Source organism: Diospyros lotus, chromosome 13 (assembly GCF_014633365.1).
Source record: "Diospyros lotus cultivar Yz01 chromosome 13, ASM1463336v1, whole genome shotgun sequence".
In the NCBI taxonomy this organism is placed as follows: Eukaryota; Viridiplantae; Streptophyta; class Magnoliopsida; order Ericales; family Ebenaceae; genus Diospyros; species Diospyros lotus.
In genome coordinates, this window is record NC_068350.1 from 2,361,032 (window position 1) to 2,388,843 (window position 27,812).

General features: G+C 34.1%; 1 protein-coding gene across 2 annotated transcripts; it reads right to left on the reverse strand.

The window, feature by feature from the left end:
- Positions 1–2,997: 2,997 nt before the first annotated feature.
- Positions 2,998–14,909, reverse strand: LOC127788593 (uncharacterized). 2 transcript variants are annotated; one of them, XM_052317058.1, is made up of 8 exons: positions 14,779–14,909; positions 14,511–14,660; positions 14,192–14,319; positions 13,846–13,898; positions 13,170–13,753; positions 11,571–11,651; positions 5,109–5,171; positions 2,998–3,705 (listed from the first exon to the last, which is right to left on the reverse strand). In XM_052317058.1, the coding sequence occupies exons 2-8, from the start codon at positions 14,562–14,564 to the stop codon at positions 3,649–3,651; spliced, it is 1,020 nt and encodes a 339-aa protein (XP_052173018.1). In that variant the 5' UTR covers positions 14,565–14,660; positions 14,779–14,909; the 3' UTR covers positions 2,998–3,648. The 2 variants fall into 2 exon arrangements, with proteins under 2 accessions (XP_052173018.1, XP_052173019.1); XM_052317059.1 differs by having other exon boundaries at positions 14,511–14,649; positions 14,779–14,885.
- Between the last annotated feature and the right edge of the window lie 12,903 nt (positions 14,910–27,812).

Below are 27,812 nucleotides of genomic sequence, written 5' to 3' on the forward strand. Positions count from 1 at the left end.
TTTGGGTAACTGTGAGGTTATGGGTTTAAATTTGTCTCCGTGCAACTATCAATAATCTGTGTTTATTCGATGGGCCAAACCTCAATCTTAGGCCGTGACTCTCTCGTCTGTTCGCTCAGACCAAGAGTGTGGCGGGCCGTGAATTTTAAAGAGGGTGAGAAGGTCCCAGCAAAAACATGTGCTTGATTGAAAATCTTTCGAGTTTCTCATATTTAAAAAATGTTAAAAAAATATAAGTAACTATTTTTTATGCTTAATTATACAATTAAAATCTTTCCTCTCTGACTACCAAGTATTGTCTATCTTGGCTATATATTATTGTTTAGAGTAGCTGATTAGGATGTCAATTAGTAGATTGTTTGATCTGCTTGTCTCAATTGTGATAGAATATATTCATTTTAGATGATCAACCAATCCATCAAATATTTTTATTGAACAAATTTATATAAAAAAATAAGTCATTATTAATCAATCGATAAATTAAATATGAGCATAATCATACCGATGATGTTAACATTATAATATATCAATAGGACACATTTAATAGAAATGTCAATGACTCGAGTATGTTAATTATTGTAACGTCTTGTATTATATGGTTTGAACTATTTTGTAGTTTTAATTCAGCAATGGGTAACTGAAATGAAAAAGTTGGCTTGGAATATATTTAATAAGACTTTTTAATATTTAAAATAGATATCACGAAAATTTAGAAATATAAAAACAAAGTATGGAAAAATGATGCTTAAAAAAGGTCACGTTGCATGTGATTATCGTACCTATAACTTTTAATAGCTCTAAGTGAAATTATCAAAATAACTAATTAGGATATTTGTCGAATATTTTTAATAATGAAGTCAATTTAATTGTGATAAAATGAACTTATTTTGTTAGTGTAATTAGAATAAATTTATTAGGTTTGAGAAGTCGGCCAAATTGTGTGACTAAACGGTCACTATGGTGCATTGAATTTTTTTTTGGGGGGGGGGGGGGGGGAGAGGAATGACCTTTTTGGTCACTAAGCCTTAGAAATTGCATTACTTCTCAAGCCAAATATATTTTTTCATGTAATTATTTTAGCTTGGTTTATTACAATTTTGAATTTACTAGTATCATTTGTCATGTCAAATTGTGTGTACTACTCTTTAATTAAAAAATTAAAGAATAATTATCAAAAAAGTTTTTTAATATTTAAATCAAAGATACTGAAAATCTAGTAATAATAGGTCAGGGAGGGATGGGACAAAGAAAGAAAATGATCTTATATACCTTTGATTGCAATATTAATAAGTTTTAATTGTACTAATTGGGTCGGGTTATGGGACTATAAGACTTTGAAATTGCGATCATTTATATCCATAAGTAAATTTAAGATATATCTTTAATTTTTTTTATAGCGTGAAAAACTTGAGGAATCCCCAATCATAAATAGTCTTTGGTTCGAATCGTCCTACCATCATTTTCTAAAATTCATGATCGACATTAACTCAATCTAAGTGTATAGATAGGTTTATCACAAACTGAAACTCAAGACTTGACTCTTAAGATAGACACAAGCGATTACACAATCTTACATGAAAGCATAATTAAACCCATAATTTCACGATATTTCAAGCTCACAAACAAGTGTAATAGACAATCTATACTATTCTTAGGGTTAAGATATACTTTTATTTACATATTAGTATTTTAAAACAATATCACCAATGGTTAAGTATTAGAAAAAAATTATTAGAATTATATAATTGTTAAAATATAAAAGTTTCATAGGTTTGTTGATACCTTTTGGACAAAAGTTGTTAGGAAGAAAAGGCTTTGTTATTACTTAAAGATGAATAGTTTATTTTATTTATGACTTCATATGAGTTGTGTTTGTAGAGAAGACAAGATGAGAAGCAATAAATGATTGTGACATGGCAGCAGTTTTCTCACCTAATCAAGCACTCACTTATCAGAACAAATCATGGATCTGAACCTCATTTTACATTTAGTGCACCCTTTTTATTAGACATTGCATGGTGGCTACAATAAGTGAGTGCAATGGAGTAGGTGCTTTTTTTTTGGTTTTTTTAAGGATGGATCACTAATATATGGATATAAAAAGATAAGTTTTAAATAAGTTTACTTCATATCTTAAAAAATAATAATGCACAGTAAAGTAAGAAAATAAAATAAGATTACAAGATATATTAGTTCGATCATAATATGTGATTATATTTACAAGGAAAGTTAAACAATTTCATTATAAAGAAAGTAGAGCAATACGATTTCCAAATCTCTCAAACTTAAAAATTTTAAATATATCCAATTAGTCACTCTCTCAATATATACTTGCTCGATTAGGACTTCTTCATATTGTGACCTCTCCATTACCACCATAACTCACAGAAGTAATAATATTTCATTAAGTTTATCCTTCTACCTACCAAATATATATATAGAAAAAATATTATTTAACACTCAATTTTAACACTTATAATGATATTTTGCGTCAATATTTTACATTTTATATTATATTAATACAAATGTACAAAACAATATATAATGTCACTCTAAATGTCAAACTTCAATATTTAAATAACATTTTTCAAAAAATCATAAAACTTAATTTTGCGTCATTTATATAGTGTAATATATATGTATATATATTTGTGTGTGTTCAATATAAGAATTTTTTTGTCTTCTTGGCAAAGTCAATTTAACGTAAGATTCGGGGTCCATCCTAATAATTGGATTAGGTGGATTTAAACTTAATATTTTATTCGTCTCATTTTAACTTATTACAACAAAAAGATTAGAAAGATCATCTTCAACAACTATCTTAAACAAGATTATAGTCAAGTTATCCCCAATCTTAATATATCCCAAGCACTCTCTACTCTTTGTCATCTTGTAGTTGATAAGAAATTCAAAACTCAATTTCCTCCCAACTTAAATGAAGAAGAGAGGAGATGTAGGTCTAGTGAACCCAAATCAATTCAGGAGGAGAGAGGAGAATATAAAAGCAAGTTGAATACTATAAGAAAAGTGGTTGATAATTATAACAATTCTAATGGCAGTTGGACTCCACTACAAACGGAGGGAGAGGTTGCCATCAGATTACCTGTAGGGCTCCAATAATGTTGGATTGGTGGCTGTCTGAAAGGCATACAAAAACAACTTTTTATGTCCTTTTAAACTCTTCTTCAAGCCTTCTAGTAGTACTGAGGGTATCAGTACTTTGAGTTTACACCAAAATATTCTCTGGCTCTAGCCACTAACCGGTTCATATTCCAGAAGTGCAAATCTGTTTCTGGACCATACAGTTGAGATGAAAGGTACTATTCTGGGGCATATATTAGAATGTTCAATGGTAATAACAAAAACAAAAAGAAAGCGATCCTGCTGCTGCTTGATTTAGTTTCCTGAGGCATGCCAACCCTGATAGCCCACAAGCCAATGGGCACGGAGGCAATGTGCTAAGAACAGATACAGATTTGACAATATGAAACCTTGCAGTCGGACACTGAAAATTTACAAAACATTAACAGCTCAGCTCATAACTGGGGAAGGAAATGCTCAGTGTCAAATTAGCGCAATAGATCTTCCAATGATGAGGTAACTGCGGTAATGCACCAACTCTATCCGAGTCTTTTTAACTATATTCCATCACAATTGTCGCTTGGAACGTGAAAGCAAGGCAAGCTGAATTTTCTTCCTTGGCCCCTGCAAATTCACAAGATCTTTCTAAGAAAAGATAAACTTGGTGAAAAATACCATCATCAGAGTGAAGCGTGAACTGATAAAGACACTCCAGAAATCATTCAACCATGAGTACCGGATCTTTCTACATTGCATGGACCTTAACAAGCCATGAAACATTACTCCGTTGCAGAAAAAATAACGGCACTGTTAAGGTATAGAAGTGCCTGTGCGTAAGGATCGATCTGTATTCTGTAACTGCCTACCTGGACAATAGCTTTTATGTTAAAATCTTGTTGAACGTTTGCAGGTTGCTGTTACTGTGTTCATCAACAGCTTCCCATGAACTGGCCCACAATAAACACCATTGCCTCATCTCATGAATATTTAAGAGAACAACTATACTGAATCATGACGTGTATTTATTACATCCCCCCCCCCCCCTCAAATATGAAGATTAGCACTATTTTCCACCTGAATTGATTCTGAATATCCCCTTATTTAATAACTAACCGGTTTTCTCCCTGTCTTCTTTCTCTCAAGAACCACCAGCTTCCTCGCTTCTTTCTCTCCCATGTTCTATTGGCTGGTGTGCCCCTTGAACACATTTCCAGTCAACACACCCACATGCACAAATATTGCTAAGTTCCAAATGCCACAAAAACAATGGCTGGTTTTATTGCCACCTGGGTATAACTAGATTTCCTGGGATATCAAATGTCTGGCAATACAATAGTCAGAAAGAGGCATAGGCATAATGTTATCTTGAGAAAGTAGCAGTACTGATGAAGGTGTCGAAGGGATACAATCAGAAGCTGAGGCCAACTTTGTGTGCTACTGAGTCTCAAAGAACAAGTTAAACGACTAGAGGCCATAAGCAGCAAGTTCCAGATCAGCATTACGATGAGGAAATCTTTCAAAATCAACCTAATAACATAAATACTGTCTTTCCTCACTCCAATTAGATCTAAGTTTGACTAATTCTTGTTCTGTCAAACAATAATAATGATCTTCCAAAACAAAATGTTGGATAGCTCTATGTGGACATATATCCTGTCATCACACGCACTTCACAATTGCCAAGGAACAAGTACCACCACTCTGCATTTACAGAAATCTGATAGGGTGTCTGATAACAACAATCATTATCCAAGGGCATTATAGTAATTAACATGCAGTGACAGACATTAAGACACCTTCACAATTTCCCATGCCCTCTACTGTGAATTTAATGCTATGAAAACAGGTTTTTAGTTGACCACAATTGTGAAACCAAAGCATCGCAACATTTGAGCTCCACAAAAAATCAGGGAAACGCTATTGCATAATAAACTAAAACAATGAACAACATGCCAACATCACACAGAAAACCACACCAAAATTAAACATGACAGGTCAACTAAGAGGTAAAAAGGGAAGAACAATACCATAGGAATTCCCAATTCTTTGAGGTCATTGTCTCCCATCTGCCTTAACACAGTCATGTCCACCTACATAGTGCATCCATGCAGGAAATCTAGATTATTAGATATACAAATTACAAATGTTCATTAGTAGAACAAGAGAAAGGGGGTGGGTTAGAATTGCTTTCTATTAATTTAAGCTTAAATAAATTGCTACGTCCAAAGTGAACTTCTAATGCTTTTGATCAGGTTAAGCCCCACAATAACCTGCAGTACTCTAGATAATTATAATAGTTCTGGATACATAAGGAAGATGTTAATGCAGTGAACTCGACACAATTCCTAGAAAATATTAATATTTGGTAAAGCAGGTATGGTCAACTACCTAGGATCAGATTTGTTGTATTGACATAGAATGTTGGGCAATAAAGCAACAAATATGCAAAATGAATGTAACCAAGATGAAGATACTAAGATTAATGTCAGCCATAGAAAAAATAAAATAAAATTATAAATGAGATTATTCATAATAAAGTCAAAGTGGTTCATATAGAAAATAAGATGTGTGGAATATGATTAAAATGGTTTGGTCATATGAGAAGAAAGCCAATAGAGGCTCCTATGAGGAGTGGATGAAATAGAACAAGTATTTGTTGAGGTTTGCCTAGAGTTTTTCGATTGGAAGATTAGTGGAAGCTATTAGACAGTTAGAATTTTTTAAGCCAAAATGTAATTAATATAAACTTTGGGGTCTAACTGTAAATTCCTTATAGTTGTTAGTTTTAAAAGGGTTCCGCCTCCTCTATAAATAAAGAGGGCAAGGCAATAGTGGAGGATCATCTTCTTCTTTCTTTTCAAGTTTTCGGTTACTATTGTAAGTACCTTTGTTATAGAGAAAGTGAGACTTGTGTATTGAGTTCTTGGGCTTTCTTGGAGTGAACAAAGAATTGTACTTGAGCAATAGGATTGTATGAGGGCTTGGGTTTTGTACTGATCAGTTTCTTCTCAATAAAAGCTGTTCAATTGAGGTGTTGGACTGCTGGATTTAGAGCCAATTAAATTGGCTTGAACTAGGATAAATCTGTTGTGTCTCCTTTATGGTTTGATCTTTTCAATTCTGTTAATTTCTTTCTGTTGTTCATTTTCTGTTCTTATAATTCCACTGCATCCGTGAGTGTTGGAGAGGGTTTTCTCGCCTAAGGGTATAATCTAAGAGTCCTAAGATTACCAGTATTTAATAAAAGAGATAAGAGTAAACCAAGAAAAACATGGTGGGTGACAGTTAGGTTTGATATTAATTATATGGGCATTACAAAAGAAAAGGCTATAGGTAGAAATAAACAAGACGATAGAATTCACGAAGCCAATCCCATATAGTGTGGGCTAAAGGCTTGGTATTTTGTTGTTTAAATTTTAAAGAGTCCAACAAAAACACAAGGATTGCCAAGCCTTGATTCCATAGCTGGGGTCAACTTTATGAATTCTAGCTTGATCGTCTCTATTTATGATCATATTATCTCCATGACTATCATATGCCATGTCATGCATAAGAGTTTTCAACTAGATTTTCTTTAGTCTTCTTCTAACTCTTTTGCTACAAACTTCTACTATTCCATTCACTCACCTCATGTGTGTTTATTGATTTATCTTTTTACATGCCTAAACTATCTTCAACATGTATTGCACAACTTATAACAACCTCATTATAGATAATTAAAAAATTAAGTCTCTTTATGTGATTGTACATCTACCTTAACATCCTTAACTCAGTTATATTTTGCAATGTTGCTATGTAATTGCTTAACATTCTATACCATATAACAAACTTGATCTTCCAGTTGTCTAATAAAATTTTCTTTTAATTTTGATTTTTTATTTCATTTTAAAATTGCATAAAATGTTAGAAACACTTGTTCATGTTAGTTGTCTTCCATTATTTCTACGAGTAACAACCTCCATAAGATCCTTATTTTTTGAATAATTAATCCTAGATATTTGAACTCATAATTTTAATGCAATAACTAGATTTTCAAATCTTACCACAATATCACCAATACTTCTATTTTTACTAAAATTACATTTTATATTTGGTCTTTGGCCATTCAACTTGAAGCTTTAGAATTTTAAGCTGTTCCTCCACAATTTGTACTTGGCATTCACGCGTTCTTTTATCTCATTCATCAAGACATTGTGTCACGACCTTGGGTATTATAGCAGCAAAGCTGTAATTGAGTTACAATTACAGTTAGGGGGTATTTTTGTAATTCAGTTACAACACATGGGTGTTGTTATTCTGTTATTTTCCTTTTTGTATTGTAGTTAGGTGGTTAGAGAGCTTTGTTTGGTAGCTAAGTGGGGCTATATATATATATTGCTTTAGCTATAGGAATGAGATATGCTTGAATTGATGAAATGAAATTCTATTCTCTCTCTACAATTCTCTCCATTCTCCCTCTGGTTTCTCTCTACTATTTCTCCCCCCCTTCCTCTTAATATCTCTCCCTCTTCTACTGATTTCCCCCTTCCTTTAATTCTGATTTCTTCCCCAATTCCTCTTTTAACCTATCACGAACCCTAGGTTCGTGACAAATGGTATCAGAGTAGTCCATCATTGGTTGTGGTTTTGATTCGAGTTCCGACAGTGATTATCGGTGAGTTCCTACGGTAATTATCGGTTGTTGATAGGCGATTGTTTCCAATTCGATTCGAAGGATATTAAGATCGATAGTGAATGAGAGAGAGCAAAGCAGTTCTCGCCAACTGCATCAATTAATCCTAAGCAGTTCGAGATTGAAAGATGGAGTAGTGTCAGGAGGTGACGGCCAGAACTTGAGGAATTCTTGTCTAATGTTGAAGGTGAAGCGGGCCAAGGGAGTTCCAGCAGTGGCTCCAAGAAGATTGCAGCAGAGCCAGGGTCTTTCGGCCACATCAGTGATTGGGTGATTCAATTCTAGGCAATTTTTGGCTGAACCTAGGAATTTGATTCTGTGGCCCGAGGGGGGAACTGTGGTAGCAGGTTTAGCTTGAAGAGGAACAACACTTGCAATTCGCCACTCCCAGAATCAGAGTCGAAGGCAAGTTCGATTGCTGAAGGCGACTTTGAAGGACCGAGGAAATCCCAAGAAGTTGATTCTCAGCGGATCGATTGCCGACAATTGTTACAACGTTCAATCTAGGTAGAGTCGCTTGAATTCCAAAGTCGAGACAGGGTCCTCTAGCCATTGGACGGTGATTGGGGTGTGGGTCACGGCCGTGTAAGTCTTGATTGGTGCGAGTGCAACGATTCTTAGGCTGTTAATTTTCAATCGAAGGAGAGCAAAGCAGTTTCGACTCAAAACTGCACGCGGATTCCGTTTGGAGAGACAAATTCCTCCGACTTCTTTGCTTGTGAGTTCCGACACCCTAGGCTGCTAATTTCCAAGTCGAAAGGCGTTTGAGGCGAAAATAGAAGGCTCGGCAGCAGGCGAGCCAGGAAGTCGTGACTGGTGTAGGAGTTCCGAGCGATCACGAACAAGTCAGCTTGAATGGGCAATTCAATTGCAGATCAGAGTGGCGCAGCGGATTCCGTGTGAGAAGTGGATTCTTCCAGCTCCTTGATTGTTGGTGCTGGAGGCTGTGACTAGAGAAAACAAGAGATAGATTTTGGTTGTAAATTTTTGGCTAACTTGGGTCAAAGTGGAAAGGCAAAGAAGAGCGGGTGCCCCTACTCTTGAGTTGCAATTGAGGCGAGTATAGGAATTGCTATAACAGGCAAACCAGAAGCATGTATAGAACTCTCATTCCTTGGCCGTCGAAGTATGTTGTTGGTGAAAATTCGTCCATGGGTAGCAGTGCATATATGATATCATTTGAGTCTCAATTGCAGCAGAAGAATTCTTCGTTTTCAATTGGAACATACATGAAGCATAATGCTCCATTTTCAGTTGGAATGGAGCCTCTATGGCAGCCAAAAAAGGTTGCATTTTCAATTGACCAGAAGCATCAAACATGGGAAAAGGATTTTGAGAAGGAGATCAGCCACGGGGACAAGGAAAAAAGAAATGAGATTGATGAAGAGTGCGAGGAATTTGGCCGTATGTTCCACGAGAAGCTGTAGGAGTTTGCAATGATACTAATCAAGAAGTATCATTACAACTTCCTCACTGAATACTTCTATGATTATCGCGGGAGTTTTAACAAAGATGAATTCCTTAAAATAGAGCCGTTGAAAGAGAAATTGAGGCGGCGGGAAGTAGATTCGTTGCTCACCTCCAATGTTGAGCAGAAGATGTATACCAGTTTAGGCGAAATTGACAAGGAATATGCCAACTCATTACCCTCGTTGGCTAGTGCATGGGCTGAAGGATTTGGGGGTATTTTGGATTAGAAGTTTGTGGGAAATGGAATAGCATTGGATCAAGAAAATCTGACTAAAGAACCCTCAATCTACACAGATATTGGGGCTAGAATCCTTCCTCCTATTTTGAACCTACCAAAAGCTAAGGATTCTTTGGCTTGGGGTAAAATGGGCAGCGAGAAGGTGGAGAGGGCTGATGAGTACATGAAAGAAGGGAGTGAGGAAGAGGAATTGGAGAATGATAGTCTCTCAAGCACTCTTACTAGTGCTGAGATGCTGGATTCTATTGATTTCTGGAAGTAGCAGAAGGAGCCAGAAAAACCTCTTCACCAAGTACTTGAGGAGAAGGAACAAGGGATTGCACCGGGCACCTTGCTAGGAACATCTCACATGTATGTCATTGGCACGGGCACACAAGACAAAGCAAAGGTAACATTGCAGCACGAAGAGTTGGAGGTAATGTACAGATTTTTACCTGCAGAGAGGATTGAAATTCTGTCCATAATTGAAAAGGATGGGGTTGTAGGACGACACATTTGGAACAATTTTTAACGGCACTAAGGAAGAGGCGGATGGCTGAAATTGGTGTGGCAGCAAGACATAATGTTGTTGCTAATGAGGAGAAAGAAAAGAGAAGGCAAAAAAAAAAAGGAAAAACAAGATAAGAATAAGGAAAAGCGAAGAAGTAACCACTGAGTGAAGATGGGCATTGGATAAAGAAGCAACAGCTAAGTGGTAATAAGTTTTTTGGGGACAAGAAACATTTCAAGGAGGGGAAGTTGTCACGACCTTGGGTATTATAGGGGCAAAGCTGTAATTGAGTTACAATTACAGTTAAGGGGTATTTTTGTAATTTGGTTACAGCACATGGGTGTTATTATGTTATTTTCCTTTTTGTCTTGTAGCTTAGGTGGTTAGAGAGCTTTGTTTGGTAGCTAAGTGAGGCTATATATATATTGCCTCAGCTATAGGAATGGGATATGCTTGAATTGATGAAATGAAATTTTGATTCTCTCTCTACAATTCTCTCCCTTCTCCATCTGGTTTTTCACTACTATTTCTCCCCCCTCCCCCTCTTCCTCTTAATATCTCTCCCTCTTCTACTGATTTCCCCCTTCCTTTAATTCTAATTTCTTCCCCAATTCCTCTTTTAACCTATCACGAACCCTAGGTTCGTGACACATTGTTATCTATAAATAATATACATCAAGACATTAATGTTGGATGCACTTAGTGAGTTCATCCATTGCTAGAATAAAAAAAAGTAAGAGCTTGATGTACATCTTTGATAAAGTCCAGTCGTAACAGAAAAACCTTGGTGTATTCTCCATAAGTCTTTAACACATTTCTGCTTTGTGATACATGTCTTTGATATCTTATATATACACCAAATTTGCTATAATTTTATAGTTAAAAGACAAGAAAATTAAAAAAAAAAAATAACTCTAAAAAATTATCACCATAAGTATTTTCATCATGCGAGTTAGAATAAAAGCCTTGCATGTCACACTATATTAAACTAGCACACTTGAGCCAAAAATATACAAGAGGTCAAATAAGGAACCCAAAGCCTAAAAGATAGGGAATTTGCAGGTGTCTATCTTCAAAAATACATACCTAAACCTAACTGCATTAAGATGAACTCAAATACCAAGTAAAATTTACAAGTAACTAAGAGAATCCTTCGACAATGATCCCATCAAGGGAGTATGACTGGAGAAGTTTAGACATAATTTCAAGGACACAACATTGACAAAGAATGCATTCAAAACAACATACTCCACAGGTCTAGGTTCATCTTGCACAAACCTGGAGAAGAACTGTGGATAACAGGGGCTTTTAGAGACAATTTGAGACAATGAATTTCAAAAGGTGCACAAATAACAGCAATAATAAGTGGAGAACTAGTGCTAGACATATATACTTATTGTTTCAAATTATATACACTTTTTCTTTCATGTTTAATTGCAAAAGAGCCTGTTTTTGATAAACCATGACCACGCTTGAATTTCATGTTTCCTTACAAACAAACAGTGAACAGATGGAGAACTCTACATTCTTTGAAACATGCACGACTTTGGTGAAAATTCAGATAATTTCTTTTTAGAACTACTGAAAGAGTATAAATAAGGTCAAAAGATATCACATACTTCCTCTGCCTTAAAACAGATGGCATATTTTTCCAAGCCCAATGAATGCAAGAAGCTGTCCACAGTAAAGTGTTCATCACTCTACATAACACAAACACAACAATAACAGGAACGTAGTCAGCAGATGAATGTAAAGAATCAAAACATGAAAATGATAAAAATGAAAGGGGGGGGGGGGGGGGGCGCAAATTACACCAGAGCAAACACACACAATGAGTTGCATGTCATCAACAAATAAGTGACACCAATTGCAAAGTAACAGAGCATTACATTCTGCTTAACTTGACCAAGCATCCAGTAGGGAGAAAGAACTCAGAAAAAGATGGCTTCCCTTGTTAGCATGTCAGCACAGCAATATCAAGCCCAGTAGAATAGGCTACTATAGAAATTAGCTCGCTTATATAGAATAACATTATGTTCAGAGTCATTACAACTTAGGAGCCATATCACATGTAGTGAAGTTGCAGTCTGCAGAAATGCCATAGTAGGGCTCTAAGATAGGTGAAGAACACAGAACTAGGCACCAAAGAAATATGCATAGTAGAATTTTTCCTCTCTCCTCTTTCTTTCTTATCCGCCCTCCCCCCCAAAATTATAGATTACCAAATGTTCCAAAACCACATTTAGAGAACCACAGTGCCCTGCCTGAAACCTATTATTTGCCAAACAGCTAAGTTTTCCAATTATTCACATGACCCAGTATCTATTTCAGATGAAAAGAACCTGATTGCAACTTGCAAGGGCAGATTTCTTGCAATTGTGGCATCAAAAAATATATTTGATATTCACTCTGAAGGCCTAGAAAATAAGAACAACAGCTACTCTATATAGCAGCTTAGATGTCAACCATCATTAAGCATCTAATTAATTCCATTTCATCTAGTTTCAGCTGACAGAAGCATAATTGCAAAAACTCATAGCATGTGGTCTTAAATAATGGGCCACTGATCCCAAAACAACTGCCTTTGCATTTTGAAACCAAAAAAAAAAAGCCAAGACAGCAGCATATTCCAGTTAAAGCATATTCTACTCATTCAAAACGTATTTTGTCAGTAACTATCAGTAGATGCCAACTTGACGTTGACATAGAATGTGATTCGCCATTTATTCCAAATTACTGGAAGTAAAGCTAATTCCAAGATAATTTAGGGTACAATTTCCATTTGTTATCCCGTCAAGGAGGGAACAAGCCAAATTAAACTCTTTTAAATTAAACTCTTTTAACAGATTTTTTCCCTTCAGAATCTTGCATATGTGGTTTCATCTCCTTTTTCTCACTACAATTTACAGAACTGTTAATTTGTCAAATCACACGATCAAAGCAATCACAGAGAAGTGTAAATCTGTTCTATTATCTATTCTCCTCTCCCCCATAACTAGGTGAAACATAACATTACATTTGATTATTCATAGAAAGCATGCCAGAAATAAAAAGGTTTAAAAAAACACACACACGTGCACACACACACACACAGACATGTGAATGACCGCTTTAGAAGTAAACCAAATTTGATTAGATGAATTAATTATCCCATTAGGATTCAGTTGCATTGTTGAAAGGGGGAAAAATTAAATCGCAAAAAGACAAGTGAATCATACTGAATATGAACTCTTGGGCACAATACCACCAATAGAAGGGGCTGGTTGTGCCACCACAGGCTTCACATATGCAGTGGCACTAGTCAGTCTTGTCATATAAGGTGAAGATGCAGTAGCCAAATGCCTTCCAGGTTCAAGAATATCTCTGCTCGTATACGGGACTGTTCTGGCATCATCATATGTCCTAATTAACGGTCTTTTCATAATTTCTTCCTGATTTTTCTGAGGTGAGAGAATCCTCGAAGTATGTGAAATTTTATCTGGCGATCTTTGCCTTAACTGATCCAGATTCCAAGGTGAATAAGAATTTCTCAACGAGTCCATCTTGGGCAAGGCATCTGCACTTCTTGTTGAAGGAATTTGCCCCAATATGCTTGTATCCTTTCGCTCAGGCACAAGATACCTAGGATCTGTTGGCTCAGCCATTCTCTGCCGCATACTGAGACTAGTTGTGTTAGGACGGACTGGCCTAGACAGTGTCTCACGTAGGTCCATCCTATCCCCCATTACATCACTTTCCACTCGCTTAAGTACATTTTTCCGGATGAGTTTGTATCGAAGGTCATCTTTGCCAAGGAGTGTATCTTTAGTTATCCCAAAGTCAACAAAATTAGTGATGTGGAAATCAATTCAAAATTCAGAAACATAATATTGTAGCATTGAGTAAGCCTATTACCATATGCACCATTACCACCATTCATGCTCAGCATATTAGCATCTCCCCTTTGCCTGCAGAAGGGTAAAATTAAAGTAAAATAGATCAAACTCGAGCAAATGCCCCTGCTACTATATCCATTAATTTGTCAGCAAAACTAAAAATGGCCAACGGCATATTATAGCTTTAGTACCACCACTAATACAATGCTGCATTTGATAAACTCTCATTTTTGCAGAGACTCATTCTGTTCCAGTAAAGTAGCTTAAGTTCAAGATGAGCAACTGCAATATGCTGCTTTTTTATCTGAGCCCATATACATTAAAAGCTAGTTCAGCAAAACAATAAGAAAGGGAGTAAAACACACCGTTTGTTGCTGAAATGGGTTCTATCAACATCACTTCCAAGCCTATCTCTAACTGACCGTTTATTTCTGTGCCCAGGCCGAGAATCAGAAAAATCGCTGTCTAATGCTGGTCCTGCCCTCTTCACCACCTGAACATTAGCGCCTTAAAAAGTCAATGGGCAGTTTATAAAATACCAACTTCGTCACAGCCCCAATATCACCCACCTCGATTCAATCACTAGAACACTCCAATCAACCATTCCCAAACTTAGTTAACCCCAAACCAGAAATATAGAAACCCTAAACTGAGATAAGGAGGAAGACATGAGAAACAACGAACCTGACCACTCCGACCCAAAGTGATTGTAACTCGAGGCCTCGAAGTCTCGGCCATGGGAAGTTCGCCTCTATTGATCAATCAACCAATTGCGGAGAAACGTGATCAACCGGAACTCGAGACATCGCCATCTTCGAATTTACTGGAAAAACCCTAACCGCACAACAGAATGACGACAAATTTAAGAAGAAGAACAGTGATCGCAATAGATCTTTCGGAGAGACAGAGATTAAAAGTAATATATCTATTAACGAAATCACTGAAGGTTTACCAAATCGAATCGATCGCTTGGTTTCGCCACGAGAGTGAAGGAACAGAATATACAGTTCATTGCCAAATAGAGAAGAGAAAAGGTTCGGACGGAAGGCCTCGTTTGGCAAGTGGCACTATCTTCACTCTTTGCTGAATTTCACTTACCTCCCGTAGTTTGGCATATTCCAAGGTGACCCCACTACATTCTGAAAAATACCCTTTCTGATTTTGTCGTCTTTTCTGATACTTTTGAACTTTCGATCCGAGTTTGTTACCAATAATATTTTATATTTTTGAGTTATTTATATATAAACCCTTTCTAGCTTATTTATATTCTTAGACGTCCTTGTACTTTATTTTTTCCCCCTTAAACATCATTCTTCAGAAAGACGTTAATTAAAATAAATTAAGTTAAATTTAACTAATTTTATATTAATCTCTCTCTAATTACTAAAACAAAAAAAAAAACTCAAAGAACACAACAAAAGCTTTGTTATTGAAAAGAAGGAAACATTGGACGTTGGTTACATTGCAAGCAATAAAAAAAATCATCAAATTTTTAATTTTCTATTAAATAATTAAATCTCTTATTAGAGTTTTTTTTTTTAATTTTTCAACTTTATACAATGATTTGGAAAACTTTTTCTAGATGTTTTTAAATTTTATGAAAATAAATATTATGATTTTCTAAAAAATATTAAAAATGTTAGAATATTTTTAATTATAAAATTAAAATTAAAAACTATTTTTAAAATTAACTAATGTCTAAACATTTAAAAGTATTTAATACAAAAGTTTCAATTGGAATAATTTGGCTATTTTCAAAATTATTAGCCATTTAGTTAATTTATTTTTTATTGTAGAATAACAAATATTATGAATTTATTTTTAATTGAGATAATTAATTGATGTAACATAGAAAAATAAATATGCGCCCTCTCAATTGGTGTATGCTTTTTGTTTTTTATTATAATTTTGTTTTTGATTTTTAAAATTTTACAATAATTGTGGTATTTAGGACCAATTACCATAATTTTATCTCCAAGTTATCATGTCTAAGATTATCGAGCTCAATTATCTTGAAATGGAGGCAAATCTCTTGATCCAGATAGCAGTAGGCTCGAATTTTTTTAAGATAAAAGTGAGTGGAGATATCTAAAGTTATATTAGATTTAATTTTCTTGAAATAGAATGATCTTTGAACTAGATAGAGATAGGTTCAAACAAATGAAGTAAAATTATCCGAGTTATCTCCAATACTCCCATGTTCAATTATCTCAAGTTGGCATAGATTAAATCAAATAGAGATAATGTAAATCCCAAATTCTTTATAGATGAGTTAAGTCGAAATGTGGCATTATTTTCAATCACTCTTGTGCTCGATGATCTTAAGATAACAAAGAGTTTCTCAAACTAGATATGGATAAACATCGGATTTATAAATTCTCAAAATTTACAAGTAACATATTGGTAATTATTCTCAAAACTACTATAGGTAAAGAGCATGTGTCGTCTCCCAATTACTTGTAGATAGGGACACGCGGCATGACGATATTAGTTAATCTTTTAAAGCAACTTAGTCATTTTTTTGGGGATATTTTTTGATCAGTAAATATTTTTATAAAATTTTAGAAACAAAAATAAAAAACTAAAAAAAAATGTAACAATCAGACCAGCCATTAATAATTTCATGACTTTGCAAAATCATTCAACATTCAACACAACGTAACACTTAGAAATAACCAAACGCCCACCCTTGGTGGCAGGCATGAGACATGATGCCTTATCTATTTTACAAGGCATGCATGGGACATGATGCCTTATCTATTTTACTATTTAATCAATTACCAGATTTAGTGTTACTAAATCTCTCCTCTTGTACCATTAATTTGTAAGCCATTAAAAAAATAATATCATTATTTTTAATTATATTTGAATTTGAACTTATATTTTTTATTGTTTCTAATTATACATGTGAGTTAATCGATGAATCGCTAAATCAACATTGAGGTAGTGTTATCCTAACTTGTTGTTTAGGAGACGAAAACTCTTTTAGTAGTTAATTTGTTTGAAATCTGTTGTCCACGAGTTTATCTTGTGCATACTTTAAAAATAATTATCGTCAATTTCTATTGTCAAAAGAAAATATTAACAGATAATTTATGATAATATAATATAATGTCTACAAATAATTTGTATTACATTATCAAATACTTAAATGTCTTAGGTTTCAACACCACAAATGGAGTGATATATCTCTATTTGTTTTAGAACCCGATCATTAACGGGATTGAACTTGATTAGTCATAGGGTTATGTAACACATTGTAGTCACCAACAAAAAATAGAGAAAGGAGAAAAAGAGAGAAAGAAAGTCTGACGAGAAAGAGAAAGAGAAAGAGAAATAGAAATATATGCAAGGGTGAAGCTGGTCTTTTTATCTAATTTTGCAACAGAGGGATGGGGGATTTTGTCATTTTCCTAATGTTTGGCGTGTCTTTTAATCAAAATTTAAGGGTATCAAGTGTAATTTACAAAAAAGAGAAAACAGTATTTTTTTTTATGACAGAGAAAATAGTATCCTAATAAATTTTATTTTGAAAATATTTTTGAATGACACTTTTACATTTAAAAACTATTTTGATGGGTGTTTTCCTCTTATATTATATATATTTATAAATTATATAATTTTTAGGTTTAATGCTAATTTCATGTATTTTTGTGTGTTTAGCTGTCCATTCTTTACTTTAATATTTTTTTTTACTTTTATTAAAAAGAATTAATTAATTATACAACTCGTTATTAAACAGTTAAAAATAACAATAATGAATATGATTAATCCGTCAATTATAGACGTGGTTATGACAATTTATAATCAAAATGATCATCTATATACATCCATAATAAAATTTAAATGATGAGACATGAGAGGACTAATCCATTGGAAGAGAAATGCATTAAGAGAACTCAAGCTAAGTTTTGGAAGAGAATACTTACAAGCTGGTTGACTAAATAACCAAGAAATTAAATAAAACAAAATCAAACCAACTGAAGGCGCGATGACAAAGTTTAGGGTTTAGAAATCAAAATCTTATAACTCTTTTCTTAGGTCATATGAAGAAGTAAGGAAGCATCATTGAATTGACTTTGATTGTTCTTTATTGCTTCCTAATCTATCGTCAATCTCATAAAGACTTACTTTTTTTTTCAACTCTTCTTTCATTTGAAGCCCTTATTGTTCAACACTATCATTTGCAGATTCATCTCCTCTTCTCCAAGTTCAATATTTCTTTGGTGATTCATCTATGAGTTTTCACAATAGATCTCATGTTCCCTCTATATCTGCTATAACTCAGACATAAATACATTCACACAACCAATTAAAACCTAGCAATATAGATGGTGGAGTTTGGAACAATCGAAGACCTTATTAATTAATCTAAGCAATCACAAGCCTTCTCAACCATTCCAATCCCTTCTTTGTGGTCCTATGGTTTCTCCTTGCTAGTATTTTCGTAACCATGGCCTTTTTTTGAAAGTGTAACGACTCTTTTTTATCACTTGTTAGATACTCAAAAGCTATTTATCACAATTTTTCTTTATAATTCTTTATAGACTAATTAATGTTCATATGGTCCTTAAACTGTTATTGGGTTTTATCGACGAGAGTGCATGATTTTTATTTATTACATATTTATTACTCTTATATTTTTGTGTACATTATATGTTATTGAGTGTTTGAAGCTAGGTTGCTAGTAGTCTTGTTTGGGTAAAGTATCATATTTTCATTTTAATTGTTATTATTGCTTTGATTTAAGGGTTGTTAGTTTTGTTGTTTTTTTTAAAAAAAATTGTTTGATTATTTAGTTCACAACCCTAAAGATGTATTGTCCATAAAACATTGGCTAGATTACTTAACAAAAAAAAAAAAAGAAAAAGAAACACAAAGGTATATTATATAAAGGTCCCTCAAAAATAAAAATTCTCAACAAATACTACATCTATATATGTTCAAGAAATCAAAAGAAGATGACGAAAAATAAGTATATAAAGCTTGTCTATTCAAGAGAGCCAAAAACCAATTTCAACAACACAAACCTTAAATTATATTTTCTTAAATGCCGTTGTTGATATAAATTCTAAATCTCCGATCATTTTTATCCATTATCACATATATTTTCTATAAACTCATTAATTATTTATTACAAAATAACAAATTTCTTTTTTGTTGCTTGGCAAGGACAAATAAATTTCTTACTTTAATTCAGTATAAACCATGAAATTTATAATTTATAGCCTAATTATAATCCTATAACCTACATAAATACATGGGTGGATCCGGGAGAGGGAAGGGAATCCCAGCGCCCACATGCTCCTTAGATCTACCCTTTTCAACCCACCTTTTTTATTTCTTTACCCTCTATCCACCCTTACGTAGCTCACTCTCCACCCGCTTTCTGGATTCGCGCGCCCCTGCTTACATATATATGTAATTAAAAGTTTTCATTAATTAATTAAACCTTGTGGATGAGGCTATTTTCATAAGTCCACTAACCCTAATTAAAATGGAACTGTCCTACGTGTTTGGATCTCACAAATTAGTAAGCTTTTTCCTTTTTCTTTTTCTAATCTTTTTACTCGGTAAAATTTTAAAGCTTTTGTCTTTTCAGTTTTCAATCCATAAAGTCTAAAAGAGCAAATCAAATGAATGCAAAATCCCAGAAAGAACCTCGCATGCAGCTATAATTATCTGAATTTATGATGAGTATCAATCAGTGATCTGATCTCAGTGAAAGTCAAAATCTATTGACAGCCAAACACACAAACATATATCTCCACAAACACTTCAATTCACAGCATATTATTGTAACAGCAAACGTATAGAGATTTTCAGATGTACATGAATCTCTTAATGTTTTCGGGGACTTACACCAATGATTCTTGGAGCTTGAACCCAACAAACAAGCAAAGCAGCAACACCATTAATGATCGATGATCGATGATGGAATTCTTGAATCATATCCTTCTGAGAAAACACCATCTTCTTCGACACCTAGTAGATCAAAACCCATTCTTTAATTCATGATGCAAACTTGTGTGTGTGTGTGTGTGTCTATATATAGAGTTACATAGATTTGCTTGGTGTAGCAAACAGTCGGACCGATTCGCTTCGATTCCCGGAGAGAAGAGAAGAGAAGAGAAGAAGAAGAAACCCTAAAATCCTTATATTTCACCAGTCTTCAACTTCTTCTTCTTCTTCTTCTTCTTCTTCAGTAGACGACCCATATCCGAACTTGGAAATATGAGACTCAAACAAAACCTTCTGCTTCCAGGTTTGATGTTTGAGAGGGTATGGGTTAATTTTGTTTGGTAGATGGGAAAAGATGGGAAGAAAGTGAGGGGATAATGATGAAAGAGAGAGAGGTTAGAAGACATGATGATTGCTGCCGGTTGTTTTGGTTGAAATTATAAGGGCTGAAAATCCAGATAAAAGAACAAAAAAGAGCATCCATCCAAATCCAATGCTGGCTGATCTATTTAATTCACACAAGCCTTCATTCAGCTTTTGCTTCTTTCACATGGAGACAATAATCATCTGCCCCATGGCCTTGGCCATGGCTGATGCCTGATGCCTCCATCTAAACTTCCTTCTTTCTTTCTTCCTTTGCCCCCCAGACATCTATTCCCAACGCGAGAGAGAGAGAGAGAGAGAGAGAGAGAGAGTATGAAAAAGAAGAGTAGAATGAAATGGGGAAGGAGACATGTTTATTTATTATTTAAGTGATAGAGTCATGATTAAGATCATTATTTAGATCAGGGGTCACTATTTAAATTGACTAAAGCGCTTAACTTGAATAGGTCAAAGTTGTCTCAAAATTCCAATCGAATCTATGAAATAAATTTTTAAATTAAATAAATTGAATTGATCAAAAAAATTGAAAAACTAAAATAATAAAATACAAAAATATGTCGTTTTTTATATTTTGATCAGTTTGACTATTTTAGTTTTTTTTCAATAGAGACTGAATTAGATTAAAATAATTAAAATTATCAAATTTAGAAACAAAATAGAATCAATTAATCTACAATTTGAACTGAACTAAATCGATAATTTCGACTAATTCAATTTTATTATTTTAGTTTAAGTAAAATGTTGTTTACTACTAATAATGTGAAGAAAAAGAGTGATAGTGATAGTAAATTAGATCTTAAATTTAGTCTCGTGAGTCATAGTTATGTGTTTTACTTATTAATTTTTTTCCCTTCTTTTAAAGTGCACTGTTGAGCGAACTTGTATCATTATATATATATTTATTAAGATTTTGATAATTAACAAAAAGGTCAATTTTGAATTATATACAAAATATTAACCCCCAATTTTATTTTTTAATAATTATTTCTATGGCATTAATTCAAATAATATATGGTCATTTATTTAAATCATTTTCCAAGTATTTTTTAATAGAGAAAATTTATTTTCAGCATTTTTAGTTCATTAGTCGACTATCCATATCTCATTAGTAGACTAAGTAAAGAGCATCTCTATATAAATGTTTTTCTCCATGTAGCATTAGTCGACTAAGCTAAGTAGTGATTTTTCATTAATCGACTAAATTAGTTGACTATTGAATCTCATTAGTCAACTAAAGGTTTAGTAATAGTCGACTAAAGATTTTGATTAGTCAACTATTGAAATTTAATGAGCAAAAAAGTTTAAAAGAAAAGCATGTCGTCTTAAAAAGTATAAAATCTTCTCAAGCTTGTTTTTGAAGCCTCTATTATTCACGTTCAAGCCTCCAAGAGCCATTTCAAGAAGCTCAAAACGCCATTATCCTCTCATTCAAGGTTCAAGAAGCTTATGTGCTACACAAAGTTGGACTGTTAAATCAATATCAAGCCTAAGGTAATTGAAAGTTGAAGTGCTGAAAAGAAATCAATTCTTTACTTTATTGACTGCGGGTATATCTAGTTTATTCTATTATTGCCTTGTAATAGTTTTTCTGTGATTTATTTGTGTCCTTGTGAGGACGATCCTTGTAAATCGTTTAGATCCGTTGACAAACTTTTGTGTAGTTTGTTTTTGTTTTTTAGATCCGTTGACAATCTAGGTGTTTGTGTGTAGTTCCCAATGTAAGTTAAGGGAAAACCTTGGCGTTGATTGAATTTGTGGAATTTCAAGAGTTGTTGAGATATTAAAAGAGTGGAGTAAGTGTTTAAGATACATCGAACCACTTTATATTGCCTTATCTATTATTTATTTTTTATTGTTTTCATATCTACATCATTATTTGACGTAAAATAGATATAATTTGATATAGGGTAAATAATCATCTAAATATTGAAATAATCAGAAAAGTTTTATATAACCTCTCAATTCACCTCTTCACTCTTGAATGGCCATTACCTTAAGGGATCAACATACACACGAGTGCATAAAAGACTTTATATAAATATAAATCTTTTCTCGTAATATGGAAAATCTCGTATTTTAGTGATATTTTTAATTATATTATATTTAAAAAAAATCACATTAAACAACATAAAACCTGTACAATTTTTCTTTATTTAACACAATACTGCCATTTTTTAGCACATGGATTTGACAAGAATCAACAGACTGCATGTTTCAAGTTCAAATTTCCAGCCAACAATCTGCAGCCTGCAGGTGCTTGTTGACAGCTACATGAAATAAATTAGGGGAAAGGCACACTTATGCCCCTAACCTTCTACGGGTTTTTTTTTTTTTTTTGTGGTGAATTTTTTTTTTTTTAATTTCAAATGTGTCTTGAAGTTAGGTTAAAAGTATATTTATATTCTTAAATTTTATGTTTTTTTCTTGTAGAATCCTAAATTTTTTATTGCTTTAAATGTGTCCACAAATTACACAAAATCACTTATTTAAACAATTACCTAACAAATGATACGCACGCACACATGTTGATATGATAGTTTTTCACCATCTTCTTAGCTTTCTCTCTCCCTCCTCTCTAATGTCTCCTCAGTTCCCCCAATATCTAGCATCTCTTTAACTCCCCTTCTCTTTTTGGCTACGTCTTCTCTCTCTAGTGTCTCATGCTCCTTTTCTAGCTATGTCTTCTTCGATTGCATCTCTTGCAAAAAATCCTACCCTTAAACTAGTCTTATTTTCAATCCCCCCAAACGGCAAGGTGATTATCAACTCAGGCACGTCAATAACCTATCTAACCTAATCAGCATACGTAATTCAATAGGAGGAAATGTAGGAGATGTTAGTGCGAAAGGAGATGCAGTCGAAAAAGGAGTTGATGAAATGTTGAAAAACTTCCACGTCAATGTGTATGCATATCACTTATTGGGCAATCTTTTAAATGAGTGATTTTGCACAATTCATAAACATATTTAAAATCACGAAAAGTTCAAAGACACAAATATACTTTTAGCTTAAATTTAAAGACACATTCAAAACTTTGCGAGCATAAATATGCTTTGCCAATTAAATTTGTCACAATCACTAATCTATGACAATGCCAGCTGCGTAATTAGACAATGGGTACACCCAAAGCCGAGAAAGATCATTAATTCCATTCACAAGCATCCCAAACTGTGTTCCCCCCCCCCCCACCCCCCCTTTTGTCACACAATAATCATTATATATTAGAAAATCAGAAGCCACCTCTATTGCTTAATTCACATCAATCAGAAGCCGAGAAAGATCATTATATATTTGACATTTATATAATTTTTTGGATTTAAATATTATTTTTATAAAAAAATAATTTTCATAATATAAAAGGACATTCTCATCAACTAATTATTTTCATAATTTCATTCCATCAAAATTAAAATATTCTAAATAATTATAATAAAATAGAATGATGATTCAATTCCTAGTGTTACCAAATGTAGTACAACATTTCGATTTCCATCATTTTCACTTCACAACCATTGTGTGCAACTAAATGTGACCTTAGGGCCCGTTTGGTTGTATGGGATGGGGGTCGATGGAATGACAAATGTAGCAAAAGTATATTTGGTTACAGCTATGTTATTGGAATTTGAGATGATAGTTTTCACAAACTTGGGTGGCTATTTTTTCATTTATATAGGGTTGTAGATGATTAGACTTGTAGTGTAGAAATTATTGTCGTGAAAATATTTGATCGATGTTGTATTTTTAGCAATCAAAGAATGTCGTTGAAAAGTTTAAGCTAAAAAGGTAACTTATTTCTTTCTAATAGTAGTTTTGTTGTGCCCTCAAGATCAGAAAGAGAAATAATAGTCTTGAATATGAATGAGGCACTTTCAAAAGGCTATTTTCGAAAGGAATTGGTCATTCTTGAAAGAATCCTTTCGGAAATAGTTCATTTTAGGAAGAATGCCAATCCGCACATATCCTCTAGATTCGTTGACACGTGTATTCATGATGATTGTCAAGATTCAAGCCTTATAAAAGCTAAGTTACTATACTCAGAAATGAATCTTTTTTTTGGGTAATCATCTGTCACCCTAACTTTTTTTTCCGAAGTCTTAGTTTTCTTTTTGTAACATATTTTTTTTTGGTAACTAATTTAAGTATCGAAGGGTTTTTGCGAGTAGAGATCCCTAATAAGCCTTTTTGTAACATATTGTTCATGGTTCTCTCCAAAGAGCTCCCGTCATACCTAAGAAAATTTTAACCCTCTCAGAAGGTAGGCGATCACCCTTCCAAAAGAGCTCACAATTCTTTCCGAAGGCCATTCACTATCCTTTTCGAAAGAGGTCTCAAACTATTTCCGAAAGCGTGCACCATCATTTTCAAGAGAGGTCCCAAACTCTCTCCGAAAGCCGACACCATCCTTTCTGAGAGAGGTTCCAGGCTTTATTCGAAGACCTTCTTCATCCTTTTCGAGAGGTCCCTAACGCAAGACCCATCATTTTCAAAAACCCCTTATTCATTTCGGAAATAACTATTCTCTTAGAAGGCCCTACATCTTTCCAGAAATGCTATATTCAAGAAGTCCTATATTCTTTTGGAAAGACTATTCAGAAATAACTATTCTCTTAGAAGGCCCTACATCTTTCCAGAAATGCTATATTCAAGAAGTCCTATATTCTTTTGGAAAGACTATTCAGGAACCTCCATATCCTTTCAGAAAGATTCTCTTCCTTTAGTGACCTATAGCTGATTGACTTCTTTCAATATCAAATTCTTGCATTGCTTTCTTTCTCACTTTACAAAATTTTGATTGTTATATTTTTAACAACAAGAAACGTGATGTGAGCATTTTATGTAATTTATTATGTGTACCCAAATTAAGTTCACTCTTCAATTGGGAAAATATATATTTTATCCTATAAACCCATTATTCAAGAGACAAGACTTGAATATATATCTTATTGGAGCTTTTGGATTAATTGATGAATTTGTCATGTTGTGACATATTATTATTATTATTATTATAGAGTAAATCACATAAAAAATCACAGAATTTTAGTACACGAAATTTTATTTCTTTATAATATGATGACTAATATTTAAAATTTTCTCACAGCCGGAGTTGGTGCGCTAATGCGATTAGCAAAAAAAAATCCACATATTCATTGCAAGAAAACCAGTGAGATGTTACCAAGTGTCAGTACAAACTTCCCTCTCTCTCTCTCCTTGCATTTGCTTTCTCGCCTCTACAGCTTCTCCTCCCCCTCTGGTCGCCATTTGCCACTGTTGCAGCCACCGCCTCCATCAGCGCCTCCATCACCGTTCTCCGCCGTTGAATGGATATATATATATATATATGATTCATCAATCAAATGAAGCACACACAACGGGAATTCATAAACTATTGGCGGAAAGTGGGGTTAAAAATTAAATCAGAATTCAGAGCCAGAAAATATTGTTTAAAAAAAATTGCATCTTTCACGTCATGTGGTTACGTATCTGTGCAAAAGATTTCGATCTTCTTCACTGTTTGTTTTGCAAGGAAAGATAAAGAGAAAATGAAGAACAGCCTTACATATGTAGCTTGTTACTGTTCAGCGGAAGTTTCCAGTGAAAGACTTCATAACTGGCATGCTCTGAATTAAGGTTTCTAACCGTCAGGGATGACCCAAAAATTTCATTCTATTTTTAGCCATCAAATCCATATATATATATATATATCATCGTCTTCTTCCCCATGGCAGGATAGGAAGCTTGTTTTCTGAACTAATTTGGCGCTCAGAGTATGGAAGGATCATCATCATCATCACCATCATCGGCAAGGGACGAAGAGAGGAGACACCGCCGCCGCCGCCAACTACTCCGGCATTCGGCGGCTGCCGAGGGGGAAGTACGCGGCGGAGATACGCGACCCGGCTAGAAACGGCGCGACGCTGTGGTTGGGTGGCTGCGTCCGAGGCGAACAGCAATGGAGGCGTCGGCAGCGGGTGCAATGATGGCAAATGGCGACCAGAAGAAGAGAAGCCGCGAACAAGAACGCAAATCCTGAGAGAGAGGAGAGAAAGTTTGTAATGGCACGTGGTAACTTTTTTTTAGTTTTTATTGTGCCACTTCTCAGACCCGATAAATCATGATATATTGTGAGATTTTGACATAAAAAAATTGTGATATATCACGATTTGTTTACTTTCTTCTTTTTCTCTTCCTCTCTCGCCGCCCGCCTGGCCTTTGCATGCAACCTCGCCGCCGCCTTGCCCTCGCCTGCAACCTCACCACCTCCCGCCTTCTTTTTGCACCTCGTCTCTTTGCCTCCTCACTGCCTCATCTCTGCGCCTCGCCTCCTCGTCGCTGCAACCTCCAACAACTGGCGAGGGCGATGGCGAGGCGTAGAGACAAGCGAGAGACAGATAGAGGAGAGGAGAATAGAGGCGAGGCGAGAGAGAGTGTGAGTGTGTTGGGTTAAACAAATCAAGGGTATTTTGATCATTTCATAATTCTGTAAAACTATCTGTACACCCCTTTCTATACAGATAGATAGCTTTACCTTTCTTGTATAGTCAGTATTTAAATTTTTTTATTTGTCACATCCTTAACCCTACAAGCTGATTCATCACTGATGTAATGATGCGGTACAAACGCAATTCAATACTTTGGTTAAGCGTGCATGATTACGACTGCATGCAATAGATTAATCTTAATTAGCAGAATAATTAAGATAGAAGATATACATGTATGTGTGTGAATACCTACTTTGTCCTAACTTACAAATTAAACAATAACTAGTTCTTCTTTAGACTTTTCAGCAAAGATTTGGGGCTAAACATCATTCATTAGGATAGGGTTATTAATCTTAATTATTAATTCCATTTTCCCCTAACATCACTAGTTAAATAAATTAACTATTAATTATTGGCCTGATGAACGAAGTCATCATGTAAATAAAATTTTATTAAAATTTGTTAAGAGAGTTTTTAAATTCCCTTTTCTCTTGATCGAGTCACTTATAAGTCATGATATCATGTCTTTTTTATTTGAGAATATTATGTATCCCGTTCTTTTTCTTGGTCCAAAAGGTGAAATGGCTCACCCCGAACGCCCCCCACACATTCCTTTTTTTTTTTTTATTTCTACTAAAAAAATTGTTCGTGCTAAATAAATACTCTTATATTTAATTTTAGAATCTTCATGGAGTAGCATACAAAATTTTACTTGACAATAAAGAAGAATAACCTTGTCAAGGAGTCTACTCACTCTTTGTGGGATCAAATTATATAAATAATATAGTTTTTGAAAAATAAACACACTTTTCTCTATATTTTGAAGCTCACTTTCTCAACATCAAGTATTAATTTGATCATTAAAGTCTATTCCAAGGACAAAAGCCTTGCTCTTGCATAGACTAATTTAATATTTCAAGTTCCCAATTTCTAGCAACATTAAAATAAATAATTTTTGACACTTTTTTTCATTTTACCTAAAATTTATATAAAAAATAACTTAATGAATATTTGAGTTTATTTTTCATCTAAGTTTAGAGATCGACTTTAATAAGAGTAATACTTTCAATGGTAGACTCGTCGAGAGAACTACTCTAAATGAGGGGAATTAAAGTGTTAATGAACTGAATTCTCAAATTTTAAAAAAAAAATTTACGTTAAT